General features: G+C 45.2%; 1 protein-coding gene across 1 annotated transcript in view; it reads left to right on the top strand.

Moving 5' to 3' along the window:
- grin1b (glutamate receptor, ionotropic, N-methyl D-aspartate 1b) overlaps nucleotides 1–21421 on the top strand; it is a 65978-nt gene that overhangs the window by 8541 nt on the left and 36016 nt on the right. Inside the window, 5 exon segments of the mRNA XM_086257860.1 lie at nucleotides 1854–1988; nucleotides 4283–4459; nucleotides 16301–16363; nucleotides 17239–17336; nucleotides 18627–18748. Of these exon segments, the coding sequence (XP_086113986.1) occupies nucleotides 1854–1988; nucleotides 4283–4459; nucleotides 16301–16363; nucleotides 17239–17336; nucleotides 18627–18748 (595 nt within the window).

The raw sequence follows: 21421 nt of genomic DNA, 5'->3' as shown, positions 1-21421 counted from the left end.
AGAGACTGATGGGAGACCAGCATCACTGACAAGCTGCTGCTGCTTTCACTGATCTGAGATCATTTACCTGTGCACTGTGTGGACACACAGCTAGCATTAGCAAGGATTAAGCATTTTAACGACCGACCACCTCGGCTTTTTCCTTGATGGGGGGCGGGTTCTGCTGAACAGAATTTAAATGTTTAGTCTAAAGTTTGATAACATGACCCTTTCAAGTACTACACAAGTCACACAAGTGTACTAACAGAAGTATCTGAACCGAGACACATCCAGTGTGTTACAGGAAAAATGTTTCTATGTTTCTTTACCTTCTTTTAAATGTACAAAGATGCCTTTTGTCTGCCCTTTGCCTATGGTTAGATTAGTTTAGAATTATCTTTTTAGATTTTCTCAGCAAAGACATACTGTTTTGGGACATATTGTTTTAGATTGTTTTATCTCTCACAGCCTTCTCCCAGCTCTCTGCTGACGAGACTAGCGCCACATATGGAGTTGTTTATTTTATTTGTTTTGTATTTTCTTATCCTGTTCTCACTGTCTTTCCTATAAAAATTACCAAGCCACTGTGCATGGTGTGAGTTGTTCTTAGCAGCTCACCCGTGTACACGTTTGATAAAGAAAGTAACTTTGTCTCATTGTGTCTTTATTTCTCCTGGGTCTTTTACAGAGTTTTCCCCCAACACAGTGTTTACTTCATTTTCTTCAGGTCCGATTTTAAATACAATCGAGCTGCTCGGTGATTCACCACAAAGTTATTCTGCTAGAGCGTCGGCAGGCGTAGTGACGTAAGAGTTTCAGCTCACGCTCTCTGATTTCTGTCTAAAGCTGCAAACACTCGGCAGGACATAAAAGTTTCTCTGCAGATCGCTGACGTTTCTCTGAAGCTGGTGAAATGGAACCATTTCTCAAACTGGGATCCAGGAAGGATGATTTTACTCGTCATAAACACCGACCAGTCTGAACCTTCACAACACGGGCGGAGTTGGTTTATACCAGTGAAACCAGCATTTTATATTATTTGACTGATTTCAAACTGCAGACAAAACTTTTATCATTTTTTTAAATGTTACTCAGCAGCCTGGGATGACTTTGATCTCACTGATCCAAACACATGTGCAGGTTTTACTACAGGACGCAGTGCAAACACGAGTGTAACGGCCTACAGTCATCCTGCTGTTGGACACAAACCTGTCAGCAAAGCTGCTGTGAGCAGATTCCTCGTTCTCTACATCTAACTGCAAAGATTGAACTGAAGGAAAAATTGCCTTCATCATTTACACAAATATGAAGAATAAACTCATCAAATGTAATTTTAAGAATCTTTTCATCTGTATCATTAACATCTTATGTGTGAGGCAGAAATGTGTGCACTGAACTGTAACCTGAGTTAGTATCAAAGGTCTTACGGCCGATTTGAACGTTTTACGCTTTGTTACATGTGAACGTCCTGGATCGTTTGGCTCGTAGGATTCACAGAGCAGGATTTGTTCCCAGCAGTTACTCTGCAGCGTTTGCTGTTTGCATCGTGGAAAAATCCTGCGTCTGCATCACAGGGCCAGTCATTAGACACAAAGGACTGATTAACATGAAACATTTCTCTGTCTCACTGAAAACAAGGGAAAACCCACCGAATAACTGAGAAATCATAAAAAATTCCAGCTAATGTGACAGATGTGCTACAGATGTGCTACGTGTCTCCAGAAACCACAGCTCACTGCTGCTTTTCTGCAGACCTCTAACATCAAATAGTAATTCTAGAAAAATCCATCAAACCCGCCGGCGCTACTTTCTACTCGACCTTTCTGTGTGGTACACGGACATCTGAACTGAGATGTGTTTGTCTTACTCTGTAGGTGTACGCCATTCTGGTCAGCCATCCTCCACAGTCCAACGACCACCTGACTCCAACGCCCGTCTCCTACACCGCCGGTTTCTACCGAATCCCCGTGGTCGGCCTGACGACACGCATGTCCATCTACTCTGATAAGGTTAGCTCGGTCGGTCTGTTACAGCAGAGCGCTGACGGTCTGAGCTGCAACGCTCACATGAGGATCTGATCCTGGTTCTTTACACAGCTGTTTGCATCCATCACTGTTTTATTCGTCAGAGCCTTTCATCTTGGTTCTGAATTTTCTCCACTGGAGTGAAAATCAGGAAAGTTCACTTTTATGCAGATGACATCCAGGTGTCCCAATCAGAAAACGCACAGAACGAGTGAAAAATCACAAAAGGTGTCACGTCTGCAGAGGTGAACGGCGTGGAATCAGGTGAATGTGGACCCAGAATACAGACAAGGATGGAGGTGGATGATAACAAAAAGCGAGCCTTTATTTGGCTGAATAAGAGTTCAAACAAAAGCAAAGGAAGACAGGATAAAGACATGCTGTGGGAGAGAGACAGAGATTAATAACAGGTATGATTCGGTGCAGAGAGGTCTGTTAACACATAGTGAGTGAAGAAGAAACACCCAGTGCATCATGGGAATCCCCCAGCAGCCTACGTCTATTGCAGCATAACTAAGGGAGGATTCAGGGTCACCTGGTCCAGCCCTAACTATATGCTTTAGCAAAAAGGAAAGTTTGAAGCCTAATCTTGAAAGTAGAGATAGTGTTTGTCTCCTGAATCCAAACTGGAAGCTGGTTCCACAGAAGAGGGGCCTGAAAACTGAAGGCTCTGCCTCCCATTCTACTTTTAAATACTCTAGGAACAACAAGTAGGCCTGCAGAGCGAGAGCGAAGTGCTCTAATAGGGTGATATGGTACTACAAGGTCATTAAGATAAGATGGGGCCTGGTTATTTAAGACCTTGTATGTGTCATAGCTGTGTGCAGGAAGGAAGGACCCAAAATGCAGGACTCACTGAGGCAAAGGTGAACTCAAAGGTCTTAATGCTCAATTCCAATTTCTTGATGAAATCCGATTGTTTTGTCTGCTTGTTCACACTACAAATAAAATGCGACAGCAAACGCATGTATTTTACATATTTGTTTAATATGTGCGTTGAAGGACATGTCCTGGTCAAAAATGACTCCAAGGTTCCTCACAGTGTTACTGGAGGCCAAGGTAATGCCATCCAGAGTAAGAATTTGGTTAGATACCATATTTCTAAGATTTTCAGGGCCGAGTACAATAACCTCAGTTTGATCTGAATTAAGAAGCAGAAAGTTAGCGGCCATCCAGGTCTTTATGTCTTTAAGACATTCCTGCAGTTTAACTCATTGGTGTGTGTTATCTGGCTTCATGGACAGATAGAGCTGGGTGTCATCTGCATAGCAGTGTAAATGTATGCTATGTCTTCTAATGATGCTGCCTAAGGGAAGCATGTATAATGTAAACAGAATTGGTCCTAGCACTGAACCCTGTGGAACTCCATAATTAACCTCAGTGTGTGAAGAGGACTCTCCATTTACATGCACAAACTGGAGTCTATTAGATAGATATGATACAAACCACTGCAGCACAGTACCTGTAATACCTACAGCATGTTCTAATCGCTCTAATAGGATATTATGGTCGACAGTATCGAACGCTGCACTGATGTCTAGCAGGACAAGCACAGAGATGAGTCCACTGTCAGAGGCCATAAGAAGATCATTTGTAACCTTCACTAAAGCTGTTTCTGTGCTGTGATGAGCTCTGAAACCTGACTGAAACTCTTCAAATAAGCCTCTGCAGATGATCTGTTAGCTGTTTGACAACTACTCTTTCAAGGATGTTTGATATAAAGGAAGGTTGGAGATTGGCCTATAATTAGCTAAGACTGCTGGGTCTAGAGATGCTTTTTGAGTAAAGGTTTAACTACAGCCAGCTTGAAGGCCTGTGGTACATAGCTGATTATTAGAGATAGGTTGATCATATTTAAGATCGAAGCATTAATTAATGGCAGGACTTCCTACCATAGGATATCCCAGTGCTCCCAGTGAACAGCGCTCTGGTTCCTCACCAGGTTTTATACACATGAAATATTCACACATTTTTCAGGTGGAGGCAGCTGCAGTAAGCCAGACTACATCTGTTTTGTTCTTTGTGTCCTTTCACTCAGCAGTACAGTGTTTGATAAACGTGTTAAGGAAGTATTGGCTAATCTTTTTATAGCAGCTGTTATGTTTCTGCAGACGATCATATTATCGCTTTTCTGGCTTTTGGTTCTGTAGAGCTTCTTCCTGATCTCTGGTTCGTTATGATGTCAACTCATCATACATGTGAAGGATGGATGTTTCTGGATAAAATCAAAGTAGAGTAAGAACCTGTTGGGTTAACCTCCTCCACCTCCTCTCGTGCAGAGCATCCACCTGTCGTTCCTGAGGACGGTGCCTCCATACTCCCACCAGGCACAGGTGTGGTTCGACCTGATGAGGGAGTTCAGGTGGAATCACATCATCCTGATCGTGAGCGACGACCACGAGGGCCGAGCCGCCCAGAAGAGACTGGAGACCCTGCTGGAGGAGCGTGAGACCAAGGTCAGCAAGGACACGCCCACATATGAGCTCATAGACACGGACATGCAGTCTCAATGTGCTGCACATCACGTGTGTGTGTGTGTGTGTGTGTGGGCGCACGTTATTCAGATGCAGGTTTGTGTAGTTTAGCTGCATGATAAATAATGAGCTGCTGTGTGAGAGGCCTTCATCCCTCCATCATCGCTCTGTAATTTCTCCAGGATTGCTACTTCATCGCTCCCTCATCCTTCCTTCGTCCCTCCTTCATCTCTCCTTCATCCTTCCTTCATCTGTCCTTCATTGTCCTTCATTAGCTTTAATATTCTTTCTGCCAGATGCTTCACAGCAGCTTCTCTTTCATCCTTTTTCTTTATTTTCTATTGTGTTCTTTTTCTTTTCTTATCTCCACCAAGAGGTTTTACAGGTTTTCTGTTTACATGGATCATAAAGAACCAGATGAGGCAGAATGATCGATCTCTGCTTTTATTTTCAGTAGCTGACCTGTGTGTAGCTGAAGCTGCTCACTGCCCCGGGTTTTTATGTTCTCAATAAACACCTGATGCCACACGTGATCCAAACCAGGATAAGAATCACAAACATGATCAAACATGACCTCCATGTGTGAAATGCAGATCCAGGAGGTTTTACTGACTAGACTGGACTGTGCTGGACTGGACTGTGCTGGACTGGACTTTGCTGGACTGGACTGTGCTGGACTGGGCTGCAATAATAGCAATAATATAGATATGTGAGTATATTACAGAAATGGGTCTATTATGGTATGTTATAATGTACACGGTATGAAGTATGTTGTGAATATTCTATAACTATAAGTATGTACAGGCTGTAGTGAGTACAAGCTATGTACAGGCTATGAACAGGATATAAATATGAAAAACTATACAGAATATGAAATAAATAACTTTACAGGAATCTGAGTGTTACGTCCCCACATAAAAGTCTAGGTGATGAGGGTGGGGGACAGTAACAGTTAGATCCAGGTGGAATGAAAAGAACGCCAGGCAGAGGTATTTAACATAAAATAGATCTTTATTGTAGGCAAACACCTCAATAATCATATAAATGGCAACAACAAAAGGAGACAGCACCGCTGCTTTAATGAGAAATCAGGGAGATCAACCCAAAGTGGTAATGACCACTTCAACAAAGAAAGCAACAATAAGAGAGACTGAGGAGGAGCTTCTTCCCGCAGGCGATACGGTCTCTCAATCACACCACCACACAGTACTGACCCACACATATGGTTCTTACACACACACTGGACTTTCTGGACTTTGGTTTTGCACAACACTGGTCACTATATTCTTCATTTCCAGTTAATACTTGTACAGCTGCTGTTATTGTGTATATATTTATTTATATTTAGATTCCTTCATACATTCTTATATAGTTCTATATTGTGTATTTTGTTGTACAGTTATTTTATTTTCAACTTTAATTTATATATTTTATCTTATTCTTCCCAGTTAAATTTACCCTTCATTCTAATTTGTGTTGTACAGTTATTTCATTTTTAACCTTAATTTATATTCTATTCCTTCCTAGTTAAATTTACCCTTTTTAATTTTTCATATTTATTTCCTATCTTATTCATAGCCTTTTCCTTTTTTGTTTTCTTTAGGTCACGAGCAGTTGTCCAAGCATTTCACTACATATCGTACTGTGTATGACTGTGTACGTGACAAATAAAATTTGAATTTGAATTTGAATTTGAATTTAAGGCTTCAACAGAAAGAGACAGCAACGCTGCTAGCAAACAATATCCAGGCAGGCCACACAAACTAATGAAGGCCGCCGTCACTCATGGGCAATCACTGCTCAGTTAAACACTACTCACAAAGAGCCACACGCAGCAGGCTGTTCCACACCTAAGCCAGTAGCACACTCTGACCAGCACAGAGGAAATCCACCAGAAACCTCTCCCTCCTCTTCCACACTGCTCTTCTCCAGCTTATATCACCCCTAAGGGTAATTGGTTGTAACGAGAGCAGATGAGCAGCAGGTGTGACCTAAGGAGAAGGCAGGGGCAGAGAGAGACAAGGGGAGGGGCCAGAACGAAGGAGGAGGAGAGGGAGAAGACAACACCACGCCCACACATTCCCACAGCCTCCCAGGATGTAACACTGAGATATACAGCTATACAGAAATGGGAACTATGCAAGTTGTAAACAGTTGTAGGGTTAAAGATTATCGAATGTACAGAATGATTATTTACACAGAGCTATACAGTAGTGCAGTTAAGATAAGTGAGGGTGTGGATAGTTTCTACAGAGGCTATATAAAGTGCTAGTGGTTGTGAGTGGTGGTTCAGTCCATGTTATTATTGTGTGTTTGAGGGTACAGTTGTCCATTGTGGGTGTGTGTATGTTCAGTCCATGAGTTTAATGTTGGTCAGGAGGCAGAGTTCAGGAGTCTGACAGCTGTGGGGAAGAAGCTGTTCCGGTACCTGGTGGTCTTAGTCCGGAGGCTCCTGTGGCGCCTCCCAGAGGGCAGGAGGGTGAAGAGTCCATGTGATGGGTGACTGGGGTCTCTGATGATTTTCCCAGCCCTTTTCAGACACCGCTTCCTGTAGATGTCTTTTATGGCAGGAAGTGGTGCTCCGGCGATGCGCTGGGCAGTTTTCACGACCCTCTGCAACGCCTTCCGGTCCGAGGCAGAGCAGTTCCCGTACCAGACTGTTATACAGTTGGTCAGGATGCTCTCGATGGTGCAGCGATAGAAGTTCACCAGGATGTCTGAGGACAGGTGGTTCTTCCTCAGAGTCCTCAAGAAGAAGAGGCGCTGGTGAGCCTTCTTGACCAGCTTGGAGCAGTTGGTCGTCCAGGTGAGATCCTCGGAGATGTGGACTCCCAGGAACTTGAAGCTGCTCACACGCTCCACAGCCGTCCCCTTAATGTGGATGGGTGGATGTTAAGCAGCAGGTTGTTTCTGTCGCACCACTCAGCCAGACGATCCACCTCCTCCCTGTAGGCGGCCTCATCGTTGTCACTGATGAGGCCAATCACCGTGGTGTCATCTGCAAACTTAATGATGGTGTTGGAACCATCAGCAGGTCTGCAGTCGTGGGTGAAGAGGGAGTAGAGGAAAGGGCTCATCACACAGCCTTGTGGTACACCGGTGTTCATCGTGATTGTAGATGAGCAGTGGTTATCCAGCCGGACATGTTGGGGGCGGTTGGTCAGGAAGTCCAGTAACCATTTGCAGATGAGGGAGCTGATGCCCAGGTCTGTCAGTTTCCTGATGAGTTGTGAGGGGTGGATTGTATTGAACGCTGAACTGAAGTCTATAAACAGCATTCTGGCGTAGGTGTTGTTGTTGTCCAGGTGTGAGAGGACAGAGTGCAGTGCGATGGAGACTGCATCCTCTGTGCTCCTGTTCTGGCGGTATGCGAATTGGTGGGGGTCCAGGGTGGGGGGGAGACAGGATTTGAAGTGTGCTAGGACCAGCTGCTCTAAGCACTTAGTGATGATGGGGGTGAGTGCTACTGGGCGGTAGTCATTGAGGCAAGATGGGTTGGAGTTTTTGGGTATCGGGACGATGGAGGTGGATTTGAAGCAGGCCGGTACCACAGCGTGGGCCAAGGACAGATTGAATATGTCTGTGAGCACTCCTGCAAGCTCCCCAGAACACGCTCTGAGAACACGCCCGGGGATGCCATCAGGACCTGCAGCCTTGTGGACATTGATCCTGCTCAGCACTGCTCCTACATCGGTGGGGGAGAGAGTCAGAGGTTGGTGTCTGGCGTCATGTCTGCTTTGGTTGTGGTTGTGGGGTTCCCTCGCTCAAAACGAGCATAAAAGTTGTTGAGCTCGTTGAGGAAGGAGACATCAGAGGATGCGGGGGAGGGTTTGATGGTCCTGTAGTCTGTGATGGTCTGGAGTCCTTGCCACATGCGTCGGGGGTTGTAGTTGGAGAAGTGTTCTTCTACCTTCTTTTTGTAATGGTGTTTGGCTTTTTTGATGCCCTTCTTTAGATTAGCCCTGGCTGTGCTGCAGGCGTGTGCATCTCCTGACCTAAAGGCGGTGTTGCGGGCCTTCAGGAGGAGACGAACATCCCGGTTCATCCAAGGCTTCTGGTTGGGGTACATGGTGATCCGTTTCTGTGGTTTCGGAGATGTAATCCAGTACAGATGAGGCGTACTGGTCCAGGTCTGTGTGGGTGAACGTATTCCAGTCTGTGTTTTTAAATCTGTCCTGGAGCACTGCCTCTGTCCCCTCTGGCCACACTTTAATTGTCCTCACAGCAGGTTTCACACGTTTGCTGGACTGGACTGGACTGTGCTGAACTGGACTGTGCTGGACTGGACTGGACTGTGCTGGACTGGACTGTGCTGGACTGTGCTAGACCTGTTGGTCTGGACTGAACTCTAGACTGGTCATAATTTTAGACCTGCTGATCTTGACTCTTGGTCTCGACTTGCTGACCACAGTTCTGGACCTGCCCGTCTCGACCTTCGATTTTCTGTCTTGACCCCGGATGTGCTGGTCCTGACTCTGAACTTATTGCTCTTGAGTCAGGACTTGTTGGTCTTGACTGTGGACCCAGCAATCATGATTCTGGACCTGCTAGTCTGGATTTAGGACTGAATGGTCTTGACTCTGGACCTCCTGGCCATAATTCAAGCCCTGCTGGTCTTGACTGAGGACCAGCAGGTCTGATGTGCTGCAGCTCCTGAATGTCTCATGGTTTTCCATCACTGTGTATTGTTAGAAGATGAATGTTTTATTGTTGGAATACTTTTCTGTCTTGGTGGAGGTTTTTGGTGCTTTTTGTTTTACTTTCTACTTTTTCGTTTCTTCTATTTTTCAATCTTGAGTTGACTTTGAGTTCATTTTTTCCTCTCCTCCTCTTCCTGTCGCTCTCTCTCTTCCTGTCTGTCCGTTCACGTCATCCTTTCAGTTGCTCCTCCGTCTGGTTTCTCATCGCCTCGGCTCTGACGGAGTCGGAGTCATGCAAACACATCTCAGCTGCTTCTGTGGCAGCTGTCGACCTGACTGACTGTCAAAGCGACTCTCTCTGTGCGACTGACATGCAGCAGAGCTTCGACACGAGGGAAACCGCAAGAGTTCAGGCCAACCAGCACGTAAACTGGTTTCCCTGTTTGATGAGCTTCTGCTGTAAACATCACGACACCACAGTTAAAGGATTCAGTAAACACGCATCGCCAAATTTAAAATACATGTGCAGGATTTAATAAGTACAGAAACTTCAATTCAAGTCAATTTTATTTACACAGCAGTCGCCTCAAGGCGCTTTATGTTGTAAGGCAGACCCTACGATAATAAAACGATGCTTGTAACCTCCTTAGCTTCCCTGTGGTGTGGACACCAGCGCTGAGAGGTGGTCCAGCTGCTCGTTCATGAGAAGGCCTCAGAATTAGGAGCATGGAGGTCAACGCGGGGTCACGGGAACATGGAGTCAGCTGCCACAGAGGAGCATCAGAAACTGTTCTCCACCAGGTGGAGGTGTGTCAGGTTAATAGAAGAACACAGAAAGTGATCCCATTTTTCCCAGTTAACGACGGCTAACCAGTTTGTTCAAGTCAGAGGAAAGAATCGGCAAAACGGACATCAGTAGGTTTTTTATTGTGAGGCTTCAACCTTAATCCAGCTCAGAAGTTATTAAGCTGTTTCAACATTTTTATATGCTTATGATGTAAAACGCCTGATTAGTGATGTCGAGCGAGGTCGACGCTGTTTTTAATGAGTCCTCAGGTGAGTGAGAGCGCGAGTCTGCGTTTTGTTCACTGACAAAACCACTTTGTCTAATACAGTGGGGCAAAAAAGTATTTAGTCAGCCACCGATTGTGCAAGTTCCCCCACTTAAAATGATGACAGAGGTCAGTAATTTGCACCAGAGGTACACTTCAACTGTGAGAGACAGAATGTGAAAAAAAAATCCATGAATCCACATGGTAGGATTTGTAAAGAATTTATTGGTAAATCAGGGTGGAAAATAAGTATTTGGTCACCTCAAACAAGGAAAATCTCTGGCTCTCACAGACCTGTAACGTCTTCTGTAAGAAGCTTTTCTGTCCCCCACTCGTTACCTGTATGAATGGCACCTGTTTGAACTCATCATCTGTATAAAAGACACCTGTCCACAGCCTCAAACAGTCAGACTCCAAACTCCGCCATGGCCAAGACCAAAGAGCTTTCGAAGGACACCAGGAAAAGTATTGTAGACCTGCACCAGACTGGGAAGAGTGAATCTACAATAGGCAAGCAGCTTGGTGTGAAAAAATCAACTGTGGGAGCAATCATCAGAAAATGGAAGACATACAAGACCACTGATAATCTCCCTCGATCTGGGGCTCCACGCAAGATCTCATCCCGTGGGGTCAAAATGATCATGAGAACGGTGAGCAAAGATCCCAGAACCACACGGGGGGACCTGGTGAATGACCTGCAGAGAGCTGGGACCAAAGTAACAAAGGTCACCATCAGTAACACACTACAACGGCAGGGAATCAAATCCCGCAGTGCCAGACGTGTTCCGCTGCTGAAGCCAGTGCATGTCCAGGCCCGTCTGAAGTTTGCCAGAGAGCACATGGATGATACAGCAGAGGATTGGGAGAATGTCATGTGGTCAGATGAAACCAAAGTAGAACTTTTTGGTATAAACTCAACTCGTCGTGTTTGGAGGACGAAGAATACTGAGTTGCATCCCAAGAACACCATACCTACTGTGAAGCATGGGGGTGGAAACATCATGCTATGGGGCTGTTTTTCTGCCAAGGGGACAGGACGACTGATCCGTGTTAAGGACAGAATGAATGGGGCCATGTATCGTGAGATTTTGAGCCAAAACCTCCTTCCATCAGTGAGAACTTTGAAGATGAAACGAGGCTGGGTCTTCCAACATGACAATGATCCAAAACACACCGCCCGGGCAACAAAGGAGTGGCTCCGTAAGAAGCATTTGAAAGTCCTGGAGTGGCCTAGCCAGTCTCCAGACCTCAACCCCATAGAAAATCTGTGGCGGGAGTTGAAAGTCCGTGCTGATCGGCGACAGCCCCAAAACATCACTGCTCTCGAGAAGATCTGCATGGAGGAATGGGCCAAAATACCAGCTACTGTGTGTGCAAACCTGGTAAAGACCTATAGTAAACGTTTGACCTCTGTTATTGCCAACAAAGGTTATGTTACAAAGTATTGAGTTGTATTTTTGTTATTGACCAAATACTTATTTTCCACCCTGATTTACCAATAAATTCTTTACAAATCCTACCATGTGGATTCATGGATTTTTTTTTCACATTCTGTCTCTCACAGTTGAAGTGTACCTCTGGTGCAAATTACTGACCTCTGTCATCATTTTAGGTGGAGGAACTTGCACAATCGGTGGCTGACTAAATACTTTTTTGCCCCACTGTATTAGACAAAGTGGTTTTGCGGGCGGGTAGAGAGAGTCAGTAAACCATCCTTCTGCTGGTTGCGATGAATCGTCCCGCTGTGGTGCTGTGATGTTTACAGCAACTCGAAAGCAGCAAATGAAGATGGAGGCAGGAAGTAAGAAGCAGTAAAAGAAAAGGAGGATTTGTTTGTTAATGACAAAGCAGCAACGGCTCTGGGTCGGCATGTTTATATTTCTCAAAGCGTGAACACTTCATATTTTTCTACGGTTCAAAATAAGAAATGCAGAAAGAGACAGAAGAAATCCTCCAGAGTGCAGATGAGACTTTAGAAAAGTTTCAATGTGACTTTGTGTCTCTCAGTTTGAGTCAAACACCTTCATGAATATTGGAGGAGAGACTTTTTTAAGTGGGAGATGCATGAATATTACAGCACATTAGCTAAAGTCGGTGAACCGAGCGGCGGCGGCTGTCATGTGTTGTTCCTGCTTTAAATATCCGGCTTTAACAAAGCATGTAATACCCACCAGCACCAACAACCTGCTGTACACCACACACATTTCAAAATAAAAGCCTGTAGCCAAGCACTTTAATTTGAAGTATATACATTCTTCCTACGTTGCACCAGATTACTTCTAATTAGGCGATTTGGTAAACATTAAGCTGCAGCCAAACTTACACATGTTTCCATGTGAGATACTGACAGACGACATAATACGATAAAAAAGAAAATAATCAACGAGCTCACATTAAACCCAGCACTGCTGTCGGAGGGAAGAGACGATGGATCGTATTTGGTTCAGGACGTCAAGTTTTCTCTTCTTATCATTGTTGATGAAAGTAGGTGAACATGAAGAATCCAAGAAAAAACTGTTTAAACAGCCTGTTTGACCTGATTGGTTAATGACACGCAGGCTTTCAATGGAAACCAGGAAGAATCGCTTCCCTAACCTACAGATCCCGGACATGTGACCAAGAGGGAGTGACACACACACACTCGCACACACACACACACACTCGCACACACTCGCACACACTCGCACACACACACGCGCACACACACACCATCCAACAAATCAGTGCGTTGTCATTGATCATGTTGTGTCTGATAGTGTTTGATGGTGAAGCCAGTGAACAGCAGTGATCTCCGACACGTCCTCGGTCAGAGGGAACTCGAACCGACAGGTGGACACCAGCTGTGGCTCACAGCACGCTGACAGCCCACACTCACTATCCTGTTGTTAAAAGTGATGACGTGTGAACAAACTACTCTGCGTTTATTAAGGCTGTTGTGTTTTTAACATATCTTGTTCTATTTAATCTCAACAAGCCCCTAAAAACAGTCAGTGATCACTGTGTCGCTAGCGATCACGTAGCACATCATTATATAGCAGCTAGCCCAACTTCATTAACTCTACAAACGTCACTGATGTTTAGTTTCCTGTCTTCATTTATGTTGAAGTGACAGCAGAGCTGTACGTTTGAATTCTCTGAAATCTCTCAGAACATGCTATATCATGTTTCGGTGGAAGCTAGCGAGCTAACTTCCTGCTAACTTCTAACTGAATTGAATAAATCCTGTTTTCATGGATGCCTGGATGTTAAACTTAATTGTTACACCTGGTAAAGCAGCAACGCTGATCGTTTTATTAAAGATGAAGGAATTTAGACAGTTTTTAACTCCGTGATGCTGCAGTGTTCGTTTGACTTTGGGACCTGAAGCAGAGTTTGGACCTGGAAACAGCTGATGGCATCAGACTAAAAGACCGGATAGGCTTAAAGTGAAAATGTGATTCACACATATCTGTTTATAGCTGAGTGCTGATATTATTCAAATATGTTAGTTTGTGCAGAAATATTTATTACATTTCATTTCTTTATTAATTTCACACATGGTTCAACAGTGTTTCGTTTCCTACATACAGAACCTCCTTCCCATTAATATGACACAGCACCCGTGGGTGAAAAGGAGCAGCAAGAAGAATAAACTCTTGTTAGCGCCTGCCCCCTATCTGCAATCCAATTATTCTTACAAGAAGGCGCCAACAACCCCTAAAAAACCCTCTAACATGTATTTTTATGTAACAATGCAAAACTAAACAACAAATCAGTATAATCACAATATGCAGCATTAAATGGCAATGAAATGTTTTCCTTCCACATTTAGCCCAAATTACTTTCATGTTCTTCATATTGATTTATCCTGTTAAGTATGTAACACTTTTAAAACGGTGCATCTTGAGATTATCTTCAAGAGATTCTTAGACCTTTAACTGTCGGACACATTTGCCTTTGTGTGGTTTTAGCAAACTGATGCTTAAAGTCAAACTTCCTTCTACTGTCCCCACTTCCTGAACACAATACAAACAAACTTTGTAACTTAAGAGGTAATGTGTTATTTCTTGCCTTGCACATGAATAATAATGTCTGTAATTTCACTAAGTCTTCAAATTTCAACAATTTCGATTTTATAAACAGATTATTTGTTTGTTCTCTATATTTAACATTATGAACCATTCGTACCACTTTCTTCTGTAACAAGTATAGAGCATTTATTTTAGTCGCATATGAATTCCCCCACACCTCAGCACAATAACTGAGATAGGGGGAAATTAGTGCGAAATATAAAATACGCATTGCCTTATCTAGTATATCTCTGACATTACCCAGAAATATTTTTAACCATCTTTTTTCTAACATGTTCAATATGAGATTTCCATTTTAATTTATCGTCCAATACTACCCCCAAAAACACAAACAGTAGCAGAAACACGCTGGCCGTTATGGGGAGGAGTCTAAATGTCGTGTTTCTGATATCTTTTGGCTGCCTACAACATGTTTGTCCCAGAGCAGCCACCGTAGCTAGGATTATGCACTGGATTAGAAGGATTAGAAACAGAACTCAGCTGACTGCTACTGACGTCTAGTGGTGAGGTTTTCCACACTGTACTTTTAATCTTGGAAAAGATTTTCCGTACGTGGGATCTGATCCTCTGTCTTATCTTTGGAGCGCCTTTACTCTGTGACATTGAAACTTTCGTTGCTTTGTATTTTGGAGGTTGGGTTGTATTTTGCAGTTGTGGGTCTGAAGCTGTGATTCTCCGTGCAGCGGACTGGGCTCAGGTGTAAAACAGTAACAAACCTGGACGTGTCATTAGGTGTGTGCAGGTCGGTTGAAGCGCTCTCAGAGCGAGGCTGTGCTGTTCGGGGACTTTGCGCACGGATGTAAATTTAATGAGATTAACATTTGGAGCGGATCGAGTCGAGGACTAATGGGACGCGCCGCCGCCACAGCGGATTAACATCACAGGAAGTTTGCAGAGAGGGAAGTCTGAGTGTGGATAAAATGAGACCGAGCTGGGTTTGTGGTGAGGTTCAGGCTTAGCTCTTCATCCTGAGGAGCCGAAGCGACGAGTGCTTGATCACGGCTGAGCTGTGAAGTTCGACAGGCTTCTGAGTCAAAGCGTCTCTTTGTTCTCTAAAAATAAAGCGTCTGCGTTCACGCCTGCAGGCAGGCTTCAGGAGCGATTTTACACGTCAGACTAAATATAGCGAGCCGGTCACGGCTCCGCAACAGCCGTTATAATTAGCACCTGTTCTTTAATCACAGCTCAAAATCACAGCCTTCATGCATGAGCCTCCGCTGTCTATGTTCTACTGAAAGCACTAACGATGATGTCATTACTGATATCAGGGAGGAAGCGTCTACGGGTCATTCTAGGACTGCAGGACAGTTTAACGTACAGGAACAGACGCTTTATTACATCCCGATCTTTGTTCAGAAAAAACAACATGAAACATGATGAAACGGAGAAAGTCATCGCTTAATTAAAAGTACACAGCAGCGGGGTTCAGGAAATGAGAATTGGACTCATTTTCAAACCTCTGTATGTCTGAAACCATGCAGTGCAGGCATTCTGCTCCTCAGCAGGCTTCCAGAAACTGGCCAATCAGGAACAAATGTGCTTTTTAGGAGCAGGGGGTTTGAAGAGGTTAAGGGGAAACAGCTGATTAATACGTGTTTATACCTTTAGATAAAACCAGAAGGTTATAGTTTATCTCAGGGTGACTGGTTTCCTCTTCATTCAGGGAGTTTTGGGCGATAATGGCCATCCTACGGTTGATATCCTGACATCACTGCTTAGAAAACAAATCACTCCATTTCATTTTGTTAAAACTTACACCTTCAGCACAGCAGTGCTTAGAAACCTCATCCAGATGTTACTGGTTAACACGTGCCGCTGTTGTCCACACACCAGGGGGCGCTGCACGCTGAGGTTATTATTAAAAAGAAGAAAAGTCCGAACTGGACGCAGGTCGACAGACCGCTGGGCAGACTGCGATGTGTTTGCGTCCGACTCCTGCAGAAGAAATCAATCATTTATTGGATGCTTTGCTACCCCCCCCCCCCCCCCCCTCCCATTTTTCTGACTGTCTATAATCTTCTTCTGTGTCTGCATATTTTCTCTGTGCACATTACCCATCAGACTAAAAACAGGAACTATGAAAACCTCGACCAACAGAACTTTGACTTCAGGAGAACACCCAAGGTATAAACTTGCATGGTCAAATGATGCACGCCGCCCAACCAATCTCTGAGCTCGCCCAGTAGTAGCCAAACACCAGTCAGCCCCGCCCGCCCAGAATCCAACCCGGCTCCAGAGATAGACTCTTATCCTGGTGGCACGTCTTTTCTCCACCATCTCTTTTCTTTCTTTTGATTTTTCATGATTCCTGCACATCGGGAATGGGTTTACACTCGCAGGAGAGACGCCCTTCCTCTTCCTCCCCCCTCCTCATCCCCCTCCCCGAGTTTTTCCTTGTGAAGGGTTGCATGTGGCCAGGCTGACGCGTGGCTCTGTCTGCAGATTATCGAGGAACACCGCACACCAGGATCCTCTCACTCCTCTTTTCTTTTTCTTTTTGGAAATGAATCACTTCTCCTCCCCGCCTCCCCTCCTCTTCCTCCCCTCCTCCCCCCCCTCCACTTGAATCTTTTTTTTTTTTTTTTTTTAGTTTGCAGTTGCATCAGTGCGCTCTAACATGCACGTTCCCGATTGGTTGGTTGGTTGGAGTCTTGAAAGCGCCTCAGCTTGCATGTGCCACCACACCACGCACAACTTTTTGCCCCTCCTTCTTTGTATTCCAGCTTCGACTTTGAGTTTTCTTTAGTTCAGCAGATCTTGAACACTTTTTGTCTCCATTTTTTGCTCCCGTCCCTCCTCCCCTCCTCCTCCTCCGGTGGTAGCGTGGGTGAGAGGAAGCATGGTCAAGGTTGGGGTTGTGGGTGGTTGGGGAGGGGTTGTGGATGTGGAGCTAACGATGGCTGTCCTGCGATGTGTTCTGTGGTGTTTTGTTCTGCCGTGTTTCTCACTGTCCCTCGGTGTTACCGTCCGTCCACTGTGTCCATCTGGTGGTCCTCCAGGCTGAGAAGGTGCTGCTGTTCAGCCAGGACACCAACATTACCGCCCTGCTGCTGGAGGCGAAAGACCTGGAGGCCCGAGTCATCATCCTCTCTGCCAGGTTTGTGTGGTTTCCATGATGGTTTCTGATTGGATGATGTTGTGGTTTCCACAGTTAGGCTGTATCAGGGTTAGGACACTGGTCACAGTTTAAGTTGTTCTTGCCATGACTTTGCAGGAACTTTGTGACTAAGCCATCAGCAAGTGTTGGACTGAATCTGTGTATCCCCAACAGGTAAAAGTAGCACCTGCAAATGTTGTGTAAAAAGATCCATGTAAACGCGAGTAGGACGTACAAGGTCTAAAGATTAGCCCTTAGTCTGATACAACGACAATCAGCCTCTATCGTCTGATGAAAGTCAGACTCTTCTGCACAAAACACCAGCAGCGATTCCAAAACTGAACAAGGCCAAAGTCTGAAGGCCACGGCCCGAGCTTCAGCTCATCGTGAGGTGCTAAGATAAGATAAGATTAGATAAGATAACTCTTTATTGTCATTGCACAGTCATACATAGTACAGTAGTACAATGAAATTGGAAAACTGTCCTACGTCGGCACTACATATAACACAACACGACACGATACGACACAACACAGTATATTAACTTAGTAATAAAAAAAGAAGAAGAAGTGTCAGGTCAGCTGTTAGCATTGATCAGGGCTGTTGTCCTGTTGTAAAAACTGTCCTTGAGTCTGGTTGTTTGGGACCTCAGCAGCCTGAACCTCCTGCCAGACGGCAGCAGCTTAAACACCCGGTGTCCTGGGTAGTTGTTGGTTATGGACCTGACGTTGGAGAGGAAAATACTCAGAGGCGGTAGCTTAAATGGCTGTTTCTTTAGCCGTGCTAGTGGGCCCGCCCTGCAGCCACGCTTTTGCCTCCTTTGTTTAATAATAATAATAATAATAATAATAATAATACATTTTATTTAAAAATAGCGCCTTTCAAAGCACCCAAGGACACTGTACAACAGATAAAAACACAAAAACTGGAAAACGTTTACGTTTCCTCTTTGTCTTGCCGCTGGGAAGAACCAACCACGGAGACCCTGGAGCTCTTATTATGTCCTCGGGAATGCTGTGAAAGTGGTGGTCAGTCGATGTACTGAGCTGCAGTGTTTCTGGTGCTGTGGTGCAGAAAAACTGACTGCACTGAGGTGAAATCAGCCAAACCTTCATCAGGTCTTTAAAGAGACGTTTGGAGCTCGAACAGAAGAAGTCAGACTGTGCGTCCACAGGCGTGTTTGATATGTTGCTTTCCAGAGTGTTGCCAGGTGATTGATGACTGGTTCTTTGGTCTGTTTGTGTCAGCCACAGGTGAGTGCTTACCTGCTGTGTGTTTGTGTGTTTGCAGTGAAGACGAAGCTGCGCTCGTGTACAAAGCCGCCCGGCAGCTCAACATGACCGGCTCCGGTTACGTCTGGCTGGTTGGAGAGCGGGAGATGACCGGCAAAGCTCTGAGTGAAGCTCCAGACGGTACGTCCGTCTCTCACCTGCTCTTCCTCCTTTCTTCCTCTCTGTCTGTCTGCAGCTCTTCTTCCATCCAACTGACAGCAAAGCTCGAACAGAAGGAAAATTCACAAGAAAGCAGTCACCTGTCACCTGCAGAGAGGAAATAGATCAAACTGCTCTTTCTTTGTTCCTGTCATCATCAGTCGGACATATTTAACCAAATACCAAATGCTGCTTCAGTTCACGAAAAATCAGACCTCTGACAGTTAAACACGGTCCAACTTCTCAATAAAAGTTCACTACACCCACTACACCATCATATAGGATCAGGATCAGATCACATCATCAGTTAACAACTAGATCCTTCCATCCATTTTCTTCTGCTTGTCTGGGATCACGGGGCAAGGTGTTCTTGGGCCAGCCCAGAGATGGAGTCTCTCCAGTGGGCCTCCTCCCCGTGGGTAATGCCCATGTGAACGGAGGCATCCTTGTTAGATACCCGAACCACCTCAGCTGCCTCCTTTCAATGTGGAGGAACATTGGCTCTACTCTGAGCCCCCCTCGAACGATGGCACTCCTCACCCTGTCTGTAAGGGGGAGGCCTGCCATTCGAGCTCATTCGACAATCGACAGTTTTGCTTTTACAGCCAACTCATGAACAAGACCCGAGGTGCTTGGGGCAGTAACTCGCCTCTCACTCCACCCTTTTCCAGCTGAGGACAATGGCCTCAGACTTGGAGGCAATGATTCTCATTCCCACAGTTTGACACTCGGCTGTGAATCCACCACCTGATGACCCAACAGAACCACATCATCTGTAAAAAGCAGAGACGAGATTCTGAGACCTCCAAAGTAAAATCTTTCAGCCACTTGGTTACGCAATTCAATTTTAAATTCAAGTAAATTTTATTCATACAGCGATAGACCCTACAATAATACATACCGAGAAACAACACCTCGAAATTCGAAAGACCTCTAAAAACCAAACACCCCATACTCCTGAAGCGCTGTTCCCACAGGACACTCTAAGGGACGTGTCCTTCTCCAGGTCCAAGTGTCTAATCGATTGACGCTTCCATAATCAACATATCATCATCAACATCAGCAGCATCCCGGTCCTCTTCATCGTCCATAAAGGCTGTCCCGAGGTCCTGCAGTGGGGACGCTCACATCGTCGACGGCTGCTCTGATGTTGGGCAGCGGTTGCGAGGGTGTTGGGCTGCTGAAAGATGAAACCAAACAGAGAGGTTCTACGTAGCTTTAAGAGCTCGGCCGGGTTTGAGTTCAGAGACAGGAAACATCTCCTCAGAAAGCAGCCAGAACGACAGGCACTGCCTGAGACTCGGTTGGAGATGTTCGGAGACAGAAGAGGCTCGGGGAACTTTGACAGCGTCCCGTTAGAGGAGCGTTAGAGCGCTTTGAGGCTTGTGTCCTCTAACGTCACGTCCTCTAGTGTAAAAGTGTCGGTCCACAGAGCGGTGCAGGCAGGTCGGGAGTCAGCGAGCTCTCAGCGTCATCATTCGATCCGATGTTAAAACGGTTGGATGGAAGCACAGCTCTCTCTCTCTGTGTCTGGCACTGTTTCTAGTAGGTCTCAGATGAAGGAAGCTACTCTTCATCAGTCTGTTAGCTTCTCAGTGTCCTGGTGTGTTTTCTCTCTCTCTGGTTTCTTCGGAGTGCCGGTTGAATGTTTAAACATGGTGAGCGTGGAGGCGTGTTTAAAGGTTCTTAACCGCTCCCTCCTCTCCGGGCTCATTGTAACTGTGTGGCTTTAAATGTGTCTAACATCTTTTTGTTTGTTTCATTTCTATAGTGTGTGTCGTCCGCCCGCCCGCCCGTCTGCCCATTCTCACAGTAACAATAACATGCTGCTAAACAGGGGTGGGAGGGGCGGGCTTAATGATTCAGGTGTGTGGGGGGGGGGGGTAATAAATTGCTAATGTTGCTGCGGTAACCGTGACGTGTGTCCAATCAAACACTGGTAAGATGCCGCCCTTGCTTCCTGTTACCTGCTTGATGCTTTGCCCTTTGCAAGTGGCCAATAGAGGCCACGCCCATGGCAACGTGGAGCCAGGGGCGGGGTTTATTCAGCTAATTACTCAGTCAGCCAGTTCACACGTTTATCTTCGTACTTCAAAAGTATGCGGACGCCCTTTTAACGCACAGAATGGATGTAAAAGAGCAGGAACTCATCGGGAAGAGGTCAGGCGATTGCAGGTTTTATTGCACACAATAGAAAAGATGAAGCTATTCACTGTCATAGCACAGAGGTCAACAGGTCAACTTGACATGAATTTAACATTTCAATGATTATATTAATGAAAATCTGATAAATGAATAAATCAGAGTTGCTGAATGTTGGAAAGAAAAAGCCGAGGATACGTTCTCCTGTCTCTGCTGCTCGTTTCGTTCATTTATTTGAATTAGCATTTGTCATTATTAGTCGGCTAAGTTAAAGTAAATAAAATGAAGCTGTTAGATCCATTGTGTGGTATTATCAGTATAATCAGGGAATAAAAATCTGACAGCTCGAACTAGACGATGAAGTGAAAGGAACAAGCAGATGAAGGCCAGCAGACAGGTGCTCGTGTTCTAATATTGCTCTGAGTTCACCTAATGAACATTAAATAAGTGCACATGTTGGAGTTTTGTCCCTGACATGATGCTGTAGTTAACGTGGCGTCCTGGTCCTGGTCG

The sequence above is a fragment of the Aulonocara sp. 'chitande type north' Nkhata Bay genome, linkage group LG12 (genome assembly GCF_057382095.1).
Source record: "Aulonocara sp. 'chitande type north' Nkhata Bay isolate Kocher_YH1m ecotype deep benthic linkage group LG12, A_spYH_male_GT1.1, whole genome shotgun sequence".
Taxonomy (NCBI): Eukaryota; Metazoa; Chordata; class Actinopteri; order Cichliformes; family Cichlidae; genus Aulonocara; species Aulonocara sp. 'chitande type north' Nkhata Bay.
This window is presented reverse-complemented; position numbering and strand designations above follow the sequence as displayed.